We start from the raw sequence: 16818 nt of genomic DNA, 5'->3' as shown, positions 1-16818 counted from the left end.
ACTTTGGTCAAAATAGGCATGAGAGGTCAAGTCACCTACAGTTTAGATTTTGATTGAGTTCTTGGGGACTTATAAGGTGTAATGTCAACCAGGTTTACCAACTATACCAATCAAGATTGGGAGAAGCAAGGTATTACCCATTCGTTGATTATTTTGGACGCCGCATATATGTGTTGCCAGCCTAAAAATCACAATTTTCTGGTGTTAAAAAAATCCCGTCTAATGTTTCCAATACACTTTCGAGACTTGCAGACATCAGCGAGAATTTAGTCCATTCTTCTGATCCTGTTCTTGTTTTACCGTCAACACTGCTCATCACACACGCCATCGGCCCAGCTCCACCCAGGCTTGATAACGCAAGTACGTGCGTTTTATGCACTACGTAGAACGTTAGAGAAAAGAGAGCATAAAAAGACTTACTGTTATAACAATATCTTGCGTTGGAAAAGCAATCCGCTACGTCTACTTTCCCTTTCGCCTTCGCTTACGACGACATTTAAGGCGCAATGCTGGCTGTGAATCGCCCGACTACTAGCACTTGCGTCACACTTCACTGCTTTTCTATTGGGTGTAATATCGGCGTGACAGCTCATTGGTGGGTTTAGAACAAAACGCAAATGCGTAACACGGAAGTATTTGCACCATCGCAGTCTGTGATGTGTCAAAAAATTTAAAGCATTTTCCGACCGTTGTACCGTCCAATGCCTCACAGTGTTTTTGTACTTGAGTAATGTAAAGAATATCATGCGTGATTAGTGCACACCGAGTGACGTTTCACGCTGCGGCGAGAGTTTGTGGTATGCAGGCAATGACATCTGAAAGAAAGTGCTAGATGCGCTCATCTCGGTGAACCCTGACAGCGGTGAGTCTTTTTTGTCTTTTGCCGTATATTCCTGGTTTCCAAACGTCAACCTTGACATCTGTCAAGTGGTTCGCGGATTTGTCAATATGCTAATTGAATTAAATTTCACGTTTTAAACCCGTTACAACATTACAAACGAATGATGTGCGAGAGCCTCGGGTGATCCGCAAAACAATCACTGCCAAAGTACAGTTACGTTTTTTTTTATCAAGTCCATACTTATATTGGTACAGTTTTTATTCACAGGTAAAATACATTAAGTCTTGATGTCATGATTATGTAAGTGTAAGTTTGGATTTCCCTGTACAGAGCACTGCTATTTACGGTGTATAATGCACGATTTTAACATATATACTGTATCTATGTATGTATATATATGTGTGTGTGTGTGTGTGTGTGTGTATATATGTATTAGCAGTAAAACTGTTTGTAAAATATTTCTTGAACAGTTCTTGAATTGCCTCTCTACCTGACACACCTTTTGGAAACCTGTTAGTTTTGTTTGTCCCTTCAGACATTCTTGTTATTGTTTTGTAATCTTAGCATTCCCCTATCGTTCGGGGTGGCAAAAGTACTCACACTTGGCTTTTGTCAAATATCCCAAGGATCACGAATACGAGTCCACGTTCCACCCGCTATTTGTGCCTTGGTTAATGACTTTTGGGACAGCCTGTCTCTAAATATTATCTAAAAAGTATGAACGTAGTTGGATTTTGATTAATCTGTCTTTTTCAGGGCATATCCTTGCAATTTTTTGAACTGGAATTTGCCTTTGACCCGCAGGCAAATGGTGCTAACTGAACAGCACTGCCCAACCATCAGCCAGCCAGCCCTGTCGGGTTTCGTTTGCCTGCTCTTCAGGTAGGAGGTAAACCGGGGGCGGGGCCATCCGGCAAAGTAGGCGGGATGCCCGTTGAGGGTGGGAGCAGCGGCAGCTCTGCCTCAACTGCTCGTCACCCCAAACAAAAGCGCAAGGCTCACAGCCTCTCGATTCGGCGCACGAACAGTACGGAGGAGAGGCCGCCTGGCAGCCACAGAGGAGAGATGCTAGAGGGACAGGTGAGAAGCACACCTCGAGCGCCGTGCAAACGTACTTTTTTTTAAGCCACTACTGTGTTTCCTCAACATATGCAGGACTTTGGGAAAGAACATTGGCCCCCAGTGCTCTGCTACATATCATTTGCTTATTCGATGCTGCTTATTCGATGCTGCTTTCCTCTCGAGAAAGTACAGTACTGACTGGTTGAGCAACAGTGCTTTTTTTTTTTAACAGCTCTTGCAAATCTACGATTTCCATGTTGTTACAAAATGTGAAATTGACTCATTTCAATTTAACATCACTCTTGTCATCTAAAGTTTACTTTAATAATATAAGAGGATAATATAAAATCCCAATGACCGGTGGTTTAGTGCTTGTTTTTAAAGCATTACATTTATAGACCACTCTTCAACTTAGTGAATCCTCTCCAGTGGTGGTTACATTCGAAGTTGCTGATTTATTACCTTCAGAAAGGCAAGCTCATAAATATGAGGTGGGTAGGTATTTACTTATCAAGACAAGGACACCTGATCACCTAGATCCCGGTCGTTAATGCTGGAGCCCAGTCTAGTTGTTTTTCCATCTGTATGATTAAGTGAGGAAAGGTTGTGCAGGTTATTTATTTCTTTTTTGGGTGCATTTTCTCATGTTTCTGCTGTTATTTTGGTTTAGTGGTAGACTTTAGTCAACCAACAGCCCCAATAATAATCGGTTAACTTTTTGGATTTCTTAGGAGTTAAAGCGCTGCTTATGCATTCTCCACTAGTTTACTCTGCAGGAGAGCAACAAGATAGCAGCGATGGCAAACTGAGCTACAGTTTCATTCATATGCAAAGCATTTGTGCAGCGTTATCTCCAAAATATATTTGATCTTCAAAGTATTCAATACTAGATCGCGTAATTCTTGTCTACTGGTGTTAGCAGGGTTGCAAGTTGTTTAATCTTCACTTTCCTCCGGTTGACTTATCAGCCACTCAAACTATCAGCCGCGGACCCGTTGTCTCATCGAGTTTTGCTGACTCGGTTAATGTTTCCTGCCTCACCTACAGTACCCACCTAACTTTAAAACTGACATATAACCTGCAGGATGCACTTTTCCCACGCCGACATTATTAGCCTGAATTATGCCGCAGGGTTTTTCGTGGCACAACTAAGCAGCTTTGTGTACATAATGGCTGCCTGTTGTTTTCTAATTCGTCTTTTTCTGCAAGTGTGTGGCGCCGACACAATGGTCAGGACACGAACGTCGCAGTGACAAGCTGTTGGTTTTGAACTTGTGCCAGAAGAGAGAGTGACAGCGGAGTATTTGGTTCCCTGGTCCTCGTAATCGATGGCCGCAGAGAGGAAATAAGAGTCAGGCCTTCGTTTGAGCTGTCAAATGCAGACGTTTTCCATCGCGCTAGCTTGTACTTCTCTGGGCGGGTAGGTGGGGCGTAGACGTGTGATCATCTTTTTGGAACTGTGTGCTTGCAATGGAGGTAGGTGAACTGGCTAGTTTCTCTGTATTACTTGTTTCTTGGTTTCACACTGACCAGCCACAACGTTATCAGGAGATCTACTGTATTTGAAATTCTTTTCGAAAAATAATAACACTCCGTTTCGATTGACCCTCTCGACCAGCTGCTGTTGTAACGTATGCGTTTGAGCAAAGTGAATGTTGAGTGGGCAACAATCCCATCTGCTTTAAGTTTTCTCTGTTTTGGCGTATCTTTGTAGGACTCCAAGCTGCCGCAGTCTCTACGTAACAATCTTGTCGACCTATTTGGCCAGATTGAACGGGAGTTTGAAAATCTCTACATCGAAAACCTTGAACGTGAGTACATCGGTTTGTCCAGACCTTGAGATGTGCTTTGTAAAATGTAACCAGGACAATAAATATAGACAATTTAAAGCTCAGTGACACTAACCCTTTTGTCAACCTATATTTTTGGAGCGCACTTTGTTGACCTTGGCTATTGATTCTCTAATAAACCAGGATGTAGACCGTGTTTGTCTACTAAGGCCTTGTCTCTGTGCTAACATTACAGTACGACGGGAAATTGATTCCCTGAATGAACGTCTGACTGGCGACGGACAGAATCCTGAGGGAGGAGATCCCTCCAAGGGAGCCCTGAAAACAAAAGGTCTTGTATTTCCTGTGGGATTTGCCGGAGTAATGTTTTTGTTATTGCTCGTGCAGTCGCCCTAATGCAGATTATGTGGCTTCACTGGAAGATTTGGAAATGCTGGCCTTAGGTTCCTAAGCACATTGGCCGGGTATGAGACTGTAAGGAGTAAAAATATGAGTATTTTATCTGTCGGTCAAAACAAAAAGTAGACAATCCCCGCCACTGTGGACCAGTGCGCCTCAGAAACGTTGACTTGAATTGAACATACCGGTACTTAGTTCAAGCTGTCTGCGCATGACACGCATCAATATCCGGTAGTAGTGTTCGAGCATCATTCATCACGACTCGTGGCTACCGCAAAGTCAATCTTTGCCGTGGAGAGATGACATGCCAGCAGCAGTGAAACCAACCACGAGGTTTGTCAAGAGCTGTTTCCAGTTGTGATGTTGTCTATGTCTTTGTCGCACATGCAGCCAGCCACAGCACCAGCCAACTGTCACAGAAGCTGAAGACGACCTACAAAGCCTCAACCAGTAAGGTATTGAACTTGTTTGCCTTTTTGTACAGCTAATAAATGTGTTACTCGTGTCAATATTTGGAACGGCTTACATGATGTCGCTATCAAACGGCGCTTTGTTTCCAAGTGAGGAAAAGGAGGCGCATCTTGTCCCACCCTCAAAAGGTCATGTGCGATGTCATGCGCTGAAGTGTAATTCATTGGCAGAGTAGCCTGCTTTCAGACACTCGCACCTCCCTTGAGTTCTTCCTTTGTAATTTCTTTGCTATATATAAAACGATTGTACGCTTTCAATGGCAAAATAGGTGGACCGTGCCAGAGTCAAAAGTGTGGCCACTTGAGAGTTATGAGGAGGCGAATCGGGGGTAATGTCCCGTGTATACTGTTAATCACATGCTCCGATTCTCTTTTTAAACTGCAGCCTGACCTTGACTCTGTATCTCATCCCCCGACTTATTTTTAGCAACAGCGGCATTGACAGACATATAAAACCCGATTTTCCTCATGCAGTGGCTGGAGACAATTTTACTCACCTGCAGCAAGTAGCAGGAATCCATTTGGGTGAAAAAAAATGAATCACGATTAGATTCGTACGTATGGACTTTTAAGGTTGGGTATAGTCAAGGAACAAAAGGCAGAACATAAGTGTGATCCTAACCACACCCGACAGAATAAGAGCGGACATGGATGCAGTCTGACGACACGAGCGAGCCGGATGCTTTGCTGCACTCTCAAAGACGGACGCTGTTTGCTTTGGTCAGTCGTCGGCTTGCTGCTTGCGTATGTGGCACAGCCGGAGAATTTTTTTGCCGTGTTTAGTTAAACCACCGGTGACCCGAGTCAAGTCATGCGACTCCAGGCCCCCACCTCTCGCACGAGGCTCATGCTTCTATACTCACCCCTCTCCTTTTCACTTGGTTTTCGTCTTCATGATGCTTTAACTGGAAAGTAGCAGCGCAGTGGTGTTTGGAGTGTTCTAACTGATGGTCCAATGAAATAGAGATGTCGTCAAGTAATGGCCTGCCTTTTTTGGCATCTTGACGATCTTCATTTTGCAGCAGTTGTAACCCCGTTTTTTTTTGTTTTTTTATTCTCTGTATGACTGCATTTACTCCCATTCAGATTGTATCCAGCTTCAAAGCCACAACAGGCTCCCGAGCTTTGTGCCATCTGCAAAAGGAGTATGTTGGCCATCGGGATGGAATTTGGGACCTCAGTGTGACCAAAACTCAGCCAGTCGTCCTTGGAACCGCTTCAGCAGGTATATCGCCATGCAATGTGCAACTCACGAAACCACTTGTTGTACTTTCTGTCTCATCATTTTCAATCAAAAATTGTGCTCCAAGTGCAGTTTCTACATTTCGATTTATATGACCTTACACCATTTTGCCCGGTTGTACACTCTGTTTTCATAGATTTCCGAGGTTGAGTTCTCACGCGTGCTTTGGCAAAACTGTTCATGACGACATGACCCGCTTTGTTCACAGACCACTCAGCTCTGCTTTGGAGTATCGAGACTGGGAAATGTCTGCTCAAGTACGGTGGCCATGCGGGATCAGGTAATCACAAAGTGACTCATTTACGTGAGGCATGCCAGAAACGGCATCGATATCATCTCTGCCCGGTGAGGCTTTCGTGCTGTCGAGTGTGAAGGCCTCTTGTTGAAAAATATTCACTCGCACCGACATTTCTGTCGTTGCAAGTATTTCAGAAGTCTGTTGGTGCTCTGAGTCATTTGTATTGATCTCTCTTCCTCAGTCAACTCGATCAAGTTCCACCCCACAGAGCAGATGGCCCTCACAGGTAAAAAGTTGAATATCGGTGTCAATATGTTATTTCGCCTCCTTGCTTTTTGAGCACACTGTCCCGATTCTCGCTTGTCGAGCTGACACCGTCGATCTTCATGTTTTTTTTCCCGTGTCCTTGCATCGCCCCAGCCTCCGGGGACCAGACGGCTCACATCTGGCGCTACATGGTGCAACTACCTGCCCCCCAGCCAGCACCAGATGTCAGTGTAAGTCACTTTCTTCTGCTCAATTTATAATAATAATACATTTTATTTATAAGCGCCTTTCAAGACACCCAAGGACACTTTACAATAACAAAAAACACAAAACAATACGGGTTGAGCAGCGGCAGCCAAAACGCGCCAGCGTTCACTCAACCCGGAAGTCAGAAAGAGTTGAAAAATTTGAAAGAGTTGAATCGGCTGGAATGCCCTGGAAATTGACATCCCCGATTGACTTTGTCATCTGTTCCCCAGAAGGCGCTTGCGACTCAACATTTATTTTTTATTTTTGATTTTTTTGCAATTTTAGGCACCGTGTGACGATGACCAGGATTCTTCAGACCGCGAAGAAGGCGAGGTGGACGGCGAAGGCCCTTGCGAGGTGCCCACTGTCCGGGTCGCTACGGCAACCCTGAAAAGTCACCAGGGTGTCGTTATCACAGCTGATTGGCTGGTGGGGGGCCGACAAGTGGTGACAGCTTCTTGGGATCGTGCTGCCAACCTTTATGAGGTGGAGACCTCTGAACTGGTGCACACTCTCACTGGTACGTCAGCAGACAACGCAAGGTTTGCCTCCACATTTCAAGTATTTATGCTTTCCAGCAGCTCCTATATTTTGTTGTTCTACTTCTTCCTTTCATAACTTTGCTGCTGTGAATTGGGAATTTCTCCATTGCGAGACTAATAAAGGTTTTCTTATCTTATCTTAATAGCATTTTCTATCCATGTCTGCTGATGATTAATTGACACGCCCACAACTGGGATGTGTAATTTCCCATGGATGCCACAAGATAGCAGCAAAGTGCTTTAAGCTCAGACCCTTAGGTTCCTCAAAAGGTTGCAAAATGAAACTGTGAAGCTGTGGGGGATTCACTTTATTCATATTGGGCCATCTGCAACTTTCATGTAAATGAAATGTTTCATAGCAGTTTGCCTGCAACCTTATTTTCATGCTTCATGAGCCGTATCAAAATGTAGGCCAGTTTGATGCTAGGATGTATGTTCCCACAGTAGTACCTTATTCTCCCCATAACCTGAGATAAAGGCTGATTTCTCGCTGTGTGCGCAGGCCATGACCAAGAGTTGACCCACTGTTGCACCCACCCCACCCAGCGGTTGGTCGTCACCTCATCCAGGGACACCACCTTCAGATTGTGGGACTTCAGAGATCCATCCATCCACTCCGTCAATGTCTTCCAGGGCCACACCGAGTGAGTTTCGCACTCAGACACACCTACACAATTGAATGGGTGCTTGAAAAGGCCGCGCTTCTCCGCAGCGTTTATATGAACCACAGAGTGGCGCTCCATTCTCTCTCTGGGGTCTGCTCCTCGTAGGACTCCCTCACCGACAAATTTCCTAAGCCAAATCCTCCACTTGCATCTCATTCGTTACGAAGTGCCTCTCAGCGTCTCTCGGCATCTCTCTGTGTCTTGTGTACAGTATTTATCTGGCTGCTTCGCCATTAATCCTCCACTCTGTGTACTTTTTCCTCCGTGAGCACTCAATTGCCGTCACTCATTTTAGCGCCGCGGCAACACCTTGTCTGTTCTTTAAAAGATGTGTGTGTGTGTGTGTGTGTGTGTGTGTGTGTGTGTGTGTGTGTGTGTCTGCAGCTGTTTTGGGGAGCATTTGATCTATGGTACGTACATTATACCTGCAGAGTCGCACCTTTTTCAATCACATTAAAAAAAACTGGTCCGATCTGATGTACGATACCCACATTCCGTTGCAACTACGACCACACAATTACATGCTTCCAGATAGTTGAAAATTACAGGTGGTTATTTTTGCAATTCATTAATTCAGTTTCCAGTGTGTTTTAATTGTCAGCTTTCTTTAATTTTGACAGTCCTGGTTGTGTGGTCCCAAGAATGTGTGCACGTGCGTCAGTAGGACGGGTCTATTCCCTGTTTTCCCCACACCAAAGTCGGATTACTATCCATACGAACCGAACTGCCCACACACACACCAATTAGTGTCACAAAGGAAAGGTGCCATTTCTGCTGCTAATTTGTTCATTATGACACACAGATAAATGCGAATGCGTTCCAGCTTCAGGGTCCAGCGCTTCACATTTCTTCTGTCTTCTCCAGCAATTAGCACTAATACTTACTGACAACAATGGCACAGCAGCTAAAAGTGCAGCATTCACCCTGCATCCCACTACCCTGCCATAATTGCAACGTAATGACAACAGCGGCAAAAAAGAGGAGTCGTGGACTTGGTCCGCAAATTCAATGTCATGTCACATTTGTCTCTTCTGATACCAACAGCTTCAGGATAGACTGTGATTGAAATGCTGTGTGAAGCGCTTGTGTGTGTATTTGTCCTGTTTCTGTTACCATGTTGTGAGTTGTAAGCATATACCTTTATTTGATCAAATGCTGTATATTGCTGTCCATACAAAAATATTCTCTTTGTTCCATACTTTTTCCACTGTCTTCTCCTCAAAAAAAAAATAAAAAAAATCTTGACCTTAGCTGTCAGCGATGCAGCAGAGAGGCTATTAAGTAGCGCTGAGCACTTCCCCTCCCTCCTCACGCACCCTTTCTGAAAACGCTTTAACCTTAATCAACCTTTTAATAAATTACCTTGTCTGACAATGCACCCCTCAGCTCCCCCCACCGAGTAGACCCTCCCAGACGTCTCTCCCTCCCCAGCTGACACCTTCTCAGTTGGGTTATGAGACACTGCAAAGGCACTTCGCCTCCAAAGATACAGCCGTTGCTGTGAGCATCTGCCTCACTTAGAGCGGTTTGGTCCTCGCTAATTAGCCCTTAATTTCATGTCAGTTTGAATTAAACGTGCAGCAAAAACTCGCTGTGTGTGCGCGCGCGTGCATGTGTGTTGCACCGTGCTACAGTGCGAATCTGTAATTCTAAAGCTATTGAAACGTGCTCTTTTGTTGTTGTGGGCCAAACAGCTTTTGGAATTATGCCCTAAAAAGTACAACCTTTGAACCATAACAAAATCCGTATGTGTGTGTGTGTGTGTGTGTGTGTGTGTGTCTCCGTATATTTCTTTGCAGCACGGTGACATCAGCAGTGTTCACGGCTGGGGACAACGTGGTGTCAGGGAGTGACGACCGCACAGTGAAAGTGTGGGATCTGAAGAACATGAGGTCGCCAATAGCAACCATCCGCACCGACTCGGCTGTCAACAGGTAGGCAAACTGAAGCAAAAAGTGTTTGTTGTTCCACCTTTTGCAAAAATTAGAAGAGGACTAGGTGGCCCAGTAGTCGACTGGTTAGTGTGCCTCACAGTGCAGAGGTGCAGGGTTGGATTCCAGTTCCTGCCGTGGGTTTTCTCCGGTTTGTTCCCTCCATTTTTTTGTCTCTGCTATTTGGAAGTACAGTCAAACCTCTTTTCAACGAACCCCGTTTACGTTTCCACCCCGTGACGCTCACATTTCAAAGTCTTCGAAAGTCTGACAAAAATGTTCAAAAATAGAGAATTGAACTAAAGTGCTTACCAATAGAACCGATGAAGAAAATGCTTCACACAACAGTCACAAAGTGTTAACTGAAATATTGCAGGATAAGCGTCTCTGCCAACCAGAGGATCATCGCCCTGCCGCACGACAATCGACAAGTGCGGCTGTTTGACATGAGCGGCGTGCGACTGGCCCGACTGCCTCGCAGCAACAGAATGGTACGAAGGGAACGCAAGCTTTGAGTCGGTGAGCATCGCGAGAACGCAAACATAAAATACGTGTGTCGACGCAGGGCCACAGGCGCATGGTGTGTTGCACGGCGTGGAACGAGGAGAACCAAACGTGCAACCTGTTCACCTGCGGCTTCGACCGGCAGGCCATCGGCTGGAACATCAACATCCCCGCCTTGCTGCAGGAGAAATGAAGCCCGGTCGAGCGTTAACGCGCGCAAATCCCTCCGCATAAATTGCTGTCTCACACATGCTTAGAAATAAAATAAGCCATGTTCACATCTGGTGAGCAGGAAGTTGTCTACGGGCGTGAGGCCGAAAAATATTGAGATGTTGGGCTTCAGCGTGAAATTTCAGGATGACCCTAAAAGGCACTCTAAGCTGTTCAACTGAATTGCAATTCCATCTGTGAATGTTGCCGTGGAGCTTCGCGTTCGTGAACAGCCTGTCGTGCAAATAACGCTGAAAAAAACGGTTGGAAGTGCATCCCAAGGTTTAGATAAGGTCGAATTAAGTTCACCTGTGAAGGTGGTCGTGCATCCTGAAATTTCAGCCCAAAAGCCCACGTCCTCAACTTTTTGTGAGTCGCGTATGTTCGTGTGTATTCACATCACTGCTGTTAAGTTACTGCTGAGTGGTTGCATGAAGAGAAATCGAGCCATTTCTATTTCAAAGACAATTTGTTAAGTATGATAAAATGTACGTCTTGTGCCGTTGTCTGAAGAAGTGACCTCCATCAGATTCTTGCAAATGAATGGATTATACTGTTGTATAGTACACATCCTTTTTGTTTGGAAAGACATCAATGAAGACGTTGTGATCATTTAAGCCTTTTTGTCAAGCTGTAGTAGTGCCTCATGAGAAATCCAAATGATTTGCTTCCTTAACGTTTCACAGCTACACCATTCCAAAAAGAAAATTATTTGTCCACAGTGCTCCGATGTCAACAGTTCGAACTTATGTTGCTTGGTTCCGTGTTTTGCACTGGGACTATTTCCTTTCGCTGTTTGCTTTGTTCTGCCTTTCTAAAAAGATGCAAAGTGTTGTAAGTTTAGCAGTAATATGTCAGGATGGTGCATCTTTAAGCTCGTTCATGTGAAGAATTTTTTCGAGTAATTATACACCAGTGTTGTTATTTTGGAGTAACTGCGTCCAAATAATGACCCTGTAATTCAGCGGCGAAGTGCATCATCACCTGCCTGTTGCCAACTCAGATGTCTTGTGTTGGTGATGTTTTTTTCCCCGACACAAGTTGTTGGTTACTTATGTTTCACGAATGTGACGTTTACAATTTGTTTTCAAAAATCCCTGTGTGACCTCTTGCATCTTTTTTAACTGGAACACTCTTCATCTGAATATATCAATATCACCGTCTGAAGATTCATTTGCATGGGTGGGTGACAAATACCTTGAAGCCCTTGGGCAAGATGTAGCCCTCCATGTCATTTTATGTGGCCTGCGTGAAAGCTTGCCACCGTTTTCCCTTGACTTGTGTTCAAAACTATCCTTCCGAAAAGCGATGAGAAACACATGCAGACAAACTTGAAATATGATTCGATTGTTTTTAATGGTTAAAAACGACCATGTATAGTAAGCCGTTTTGAATCGAAAAAAACGACCATGTTTATTAGTAAGGTATTTTTGGCTGAAAAAAATGACCAAGTACCGTATGGTAAGGCATTTTTAGCCTGTTTTTTGCCCAAAAAAAAAGACCATGTATAGTAAGTGATTTTTTGCATGTTTTTGAATGGAAAAAACCCCCCGACCGTGTTATGTGGTGTTTTTTGCCGAAGAACAACAACCATCTTTCGTAAGGCGTTTTTAGCCGGAAAAAAACGACATAGTATAGTAAGGCGTTTTTAGCCTGAAAAAAACGACATAGTATAGTAAGGCGTTTTTAGCCGAAAAAAACGACATAGTATAGTAAGGCGTTTTTAGCCTGAAAAAAACGACATAGTATAGTAAGGCGTTTTTACCCCGAAAAAAAACAACATAGTAAGGTGTTTTTATCCCGAAAAAAACGACATAGTAAAGTAGGGCGTTTTTTGCCCGAAAAAAACGACAGTATAGTAGGGCGTTTTTAGGCCGAAAAAACGACATAGTATAGTAAGGCGTTTTTAGCCCGAAAAAAACGACATAGTATAGTAAGGCGTTTTTAGCCCGAAGAAAACGACATAGTATTGTAAGGCGTTTTTATCCCAAAAAAACGACATTGTATAGTAAGGCGTTTTTAGCCCGAAAAAAACGACATAGTATAGTAAGGCGTTTTTAGCCCGAAAAAAACAACATAGTATATATAGTAAGGCATTTTTTGCCCGAAAAAAACGACATAGTATATATAGTAAGGCGTTTTTTGCCCGAAAAAAACGACATAGTATAGTAGGGCGTTTTTAGCCCGAAAAAACGACATAGTATAGTAAGGCGTTTTTAGCCCGAAAAAAACGACATAGTATAGTAAGGCGTTTTTACCCCGAAAAAAAACGACATAGTATAGTAAGGCGTTTTTAGCCGAAAAAAAAAAACTGTATAGTAAGGCGTTTTTAGCCCGAAAAAAAACGACATAGTAAGGTGTTTTTATCCCGAAAAAAACGACATAGTATAGTAAGGCGTTTTTTGCCCAAAAAAAACGACATAGTATAGTAAGGCGTTTTTTGCCCGAAAAAAACGACATAGTATAGTAAGGCGTTTTTAGCCCGAAAAAAACGACATAGTATAGTAAGGCGTTTTTAGCCGAAAAAAAACCAGTATAGTAAGGCGTTTTTACCCTGAAAAAAACGACATAGTATAGTAAGGCGTTTTTAGCCCGAAAAAAACGACAGTATAGTAAGGCGTTTTTAGCCGAAAAAAAACCCAGTATAGTAAGGCGTTTTTACCCTGAAAAAAACGACATAGTATAGTAAGGCGTTTTTAGCCCGAAAAAAACGACAGTATAGTAAGGCGTTTTTAGCCCGAAAAAAACGACATAGTAAAGTAAGGCGTTTTTAGCCCGAAAAAAACGACAGTATAGTAAGGCGTTTTTAGCCGAAAAAAACGACATAGTATATAGTAAGGCATTTTTACCCCGAAAAAAACGACATAGTATAGTAAGGCGTTTTTAGCCGAAAAAAACGACATTGTATAGTAAGGCGTTTTTGAGCCGAAAAAAATGACATAGTATAGTAAGGCGTTTATGAGCCGAAAAAAACGACATAGTATTGTAAGGCGTTTTTGAGCCGAAAAAAACAACATAGTATAGTAAGGCGTTTTTACCCCGAAAAAAACGACATAGTATAGTAAGGCGTTATTAGCCCGAAAAAAACGACATAGTATAGTAAGGTGTTTTTATCCCAAAAAAACGACATAGTATAGTAAGGCGTTTTTAGCCGAAAAAAACGACATTGTATAGTAAGGCGTTTTTAGCCCGAAAAAAACGACATAGTATAGTAAGGCGTTTTTAGCCCGAAAAAAACGACTTGTATAGTAAGGCGTTTTTAGCCCGAAAAAAACGACATAGTATAGTAAGGCGTTTTTTGCCCGAAAAAAACGACATAGTATAGTAAGGCGTTTTTAGCCCGAAAAAAACGACATAGTATATATAGTAAGGCGTTTTCTGCCCGAAAAAAACGACATAGTATAGAAAGGCGTTTTTAGCCCGAAAAAAAACGACATAGTATTGTAAGGCGTTTTTAGCCCGAAAAAAACGACATAGTATAGTAAGGCGTTTTTAGCCGAAAAAAACGACATTGTATAGTAAGGCGTTTTTAGCCCGAAAAAAACGACATAGTATAGTAAGGCGTTTTTAGCCCGAAGAAAATGACATAGTATTGTAAGGCGTTTTTAGCCCGAAAAAAACGACATAGTATAGTAAGGCGTTTTTAGCCCGAAAAAAACGACATTGTATAGTAAGGCGTTTTTAGCCCGAAAAAAACGACATTGTATAGTAAGGCGTTTTTAGCCCGAAAAAAAACGACATAGTATAGTAAGCCGTTTTTATCCCAAAAAAACGACATTGTATAGTAAGGCGTTTTTACCCCGAAAACGACATAGTATAGTAAGGCGTTTTTAGCCCGAAAAAAACGACATAGTATAGTAAGGTGCTTTTATCCCAAAAAAACGACATAGTATAGTAAGGCGTTTTTAGCCGAAAAAAACGACATTGTATAGTAAGGCGTTTTTAGCCCGAAAAAAACGACTTGTATAGTAAGGCGTTTTTAGCCCGAAAAAAACGACATAGTATAGTAAGGCGTTTTTTGCCCGAAAAAAAACGACATAGTATATATAGTAAGGCGTTTTTTGCCCGAAAAAAACGACATAGTATAGAAAGGAGTTTTTAGCCCGAAAAAAAACGACATAGCATAGTAAGGCGTTTTTAGCCCGAAAAAAACGACATAGTATAGTAAGGCGTTTTTAGCCGAAAAAAACGACATTGTATAGTAAGGCGTTTTTAGCCCGAAAAAAACGACATAGTATAGTAAGGCGTTTTTAGCCCGAAAAAACGACATAGTATAGTAAGGCGTTTTTAGCCCGAAGAAAACGACATAGTATTGTAAGGCGTTTTTAGCCCGAAAAAAACGACATAGTATAGTAAAGCGTTTTTAGCCCGAAAAAAACAACATTGTATAGTAAGGCGTTTTTAGCCCGAAAAAAACGACATTGTATAGTAAGCCGTTTTTAGCCCGAAAAAAACGACATAGTATAGTAAGCCGTTTTTATCCCAAAAAAACGACATTGTATAGTAAGGCGTTTTTAGCCCGAAAAAACGACATAGTATAGTAAGGCGTTTTTTGCCCAAAAAAAACGACATAGTATAGTAAGGCGTTTTTAGCCCGAAAAAAACGACATAGTATATATAGTAAGGCGTTTTTTGCCCGAAAAAAACGACATAATATAGTAAGGCGTTTTGAGCCCGAAAAAAACGACATAGCATAGTAAGGCGTTTTTAGCCCGAAAAAAACGACATAGTATAGTAAGGCGTTTTTTGCCCAAAAAAAACGACATAGTATAGTCAGGCGTTTTTACCCCGAAAAAAACGACATAGTATAGTCAGGCGTTTTTTGCCCGAAAAAAACGACATTGTATAGTAAGGCGTTTTTAGCCCGAAGAAAACGACATAGTATTGTAAGGCGTTTTTAGCCCGAAAAAAACGACATAGTATAGTAAGGCGTTTTTAGCCCGAAAAAAACGACATTGTATAGTAAGGCGTTTTTAGCCCGAAAAAAACGACATCGTATAGTAAGGCGTTTTTAGCCCGAAAAAAACGACATAGTATAGTAAGCCGTTTTTATCCCAAAAAAACGACATTGTATAGTAAGGCGTTTTTACCCCGAAAAAAACGACATAGTATAGTAAGGCGTTTTTAGCCTGAAAAAAACGACATAGTATAGTAAGGTGTTTTTATCCCAAAAAAACGACATAGTATAGTAAGGCGTTTTTAGCCGAAAAAAACGACATTGTATAGTAAGGCGTTTTTAGCCCGAAAAAAACGACATAGTATAGTAAGGCGTTTTTTGCCCAAAAAAACGACATAGTATATATAGTAAGGCGTTTTTTGCCCGAAAAAAACGACATAGAATAGTAAGGCGTTTTTAGTCCGAAAAAAACGACATAGTATAGTAAGGTGTTTTTATCCCAAAAAAACGACATAGTATAGTAAGGCGTTTTTAGCCGAAAAAAACGACATTGTATAGTAAGGCGTTTTTAGCCCGAAAAAAACGACATAGTATAGTAAGGCGTTTTTTGCCCGAAAAAATGACATAATATAGTAAGGCGTTTTTAGCCCGAAAAAAACGACATAGTATAGTAAGGCGTTTTTAGCCCGAAAAAAACGACATAGTATAGTAAGGCGTTTTTAGCCCGAAAAAAACGACTTGTATAGTAAGGCGTTTTTAGCCCGAAAAAAACGACATAGTATAGTAAGGCGTTTTTTGCCCGAAAAAAACGACATAGTATAGTAAGGCGTTTTTAGCCCGAAAAAAACCACATAGTATATATAGTAAGGCGTTTTTTGCCCGAAAAAAACGACATAGTATAGAAAGGCGTTTTTAGCCCGAAAAAAAACGACATAGTATTGTAAGGCGTTTTTAGCCCGAAAAAAACGACATAGTATAGTAAGGCGTTTTTAGCCGAAAAAAACGACATTGTATAGTAAGGCGTTTTTAGCCCGAAAAAACGACATAGTATAGTAAGGCGTTTTTAGCCCGAAAAAACGACATAGTATAGTAAGGCGTTTTTAGCCCGAAGAAAACGACATAGTATTGTAAGGCGTTTTTAGCCCGAAAAAAACGACATAGTATAGTAAGGCGTTTTTAGCCCGAAGAAAACGACATAGTATTGTAAGGCGTTTTTAGCCCGAAAAAAACGACATAGTATAGTAAGGCGTTTTTAGCCCGAAAAAAACGACATTGTATAGTAAGGCGTTTTTAGCCCGAAAAAAACGACATTGTATAGTAAGGCGTTTTTAGCCCGAAAAAAACGACATAGTATAGTAAGCCGTTTTTATCCCAAAAAAACGACATTGTATAGTAAGGCGTTTTTACCCCGAAAAAAACGACATAGTATAGTAAGGCGTTTTTAGCCCGAAAAAAACGACATAGTATAGTAAGGTGCTTTTATCCCAAAAAAACGACATAGTATAGTAAG

General features: G+C 42.1%; 1 protein-coding gene across 2 annotated transcripts; it reads left to right on the top strand.

The window, feature by feature from the left end:
* The first annotated feature begins 323 nt into the window (after positions 1-323).
* Positions 324-11574, top strand: LOC147186847 (WD repeat-containing protein 37-like). 2 transcript variants are annotated; one of them, XM_086101791.1, is made up of 14 exons: positions 324-360; positions 1646-1921; positions 3618-3714; positions 3929-4024; positions 4483-4547; positions 5649-5787; positions 6014-6085; positions 6285-6329; positions 6464-6540; positions 6845-7079; positions 7604-7745; positions 9566-9700; positions 10074-10188; positions 10263-11574. In XM_086101791.1, exons 2-14 carry the CDS (start codon positions 1769-1771, stop codon positions 10392-10394), a joined length of 1503 nt encoding a protein of 500 aa, XP_085957917.1. In that variant the 5' UTR covers positions 324-360; positions 1646-1768; the 3' UTR covers positions 10395-11574. The 2 variants fall into 2 exon arrangements, with proteins under 2 accessions (XP_085957917.1, XP_085957916.1); XM_086101790.1 differs by lacking the exon at positions 324-360 and adding an exon at positions 541-862.
* Positions 11575-16818: the final 5244 nt, after the last annotated feature.

Source organism: Hippocampus guttulatus, chromosome 21, assembly GCF_054856545.1.
Source record: "Hippocampus guttulatus isolate MCC_2025c chromosome 21, RoL_Hgut_1.0, whole genome shotgun sequence".
NCBI classification, from domain to species: Eukaryota; Metazoa; Chordata; class Actinopteri; order Syngnathiformes; family Syngnathidae; genus Hippocampus; species Hippocampus guttulatus.
The sequence above is the reverse complement of the archived record's forward strand: the minus strand, read 5'-3'. Positions and strand labels throughout refer to the sequence as shown.

Bases quoted from the DNA above. Each gene is read 5' to 3' on its own strand.
- LOC147186847 (XM_086101791.1), top strand. From the start codon at position 1,769: ATGCCCGTTGAGGGTGGGAGCAGCGGCAGCTCTGCCTCAACTGCTCGT. The intron at 4,025-4,482 runs GTCTTGTATTTC...TCGCACATGCAG, and splicing joins GGGAGCCCTGAAAACAAAAG to CCAGCCACAGCACCAGCCAA. The intron at 6,086-6,284 runs GTAATCACAAAG...TCTCTTCCTCAG, and splicing joins CGGTGGCCATGCGGGATCAG to TCAACTCGATCAAGTTCCAC.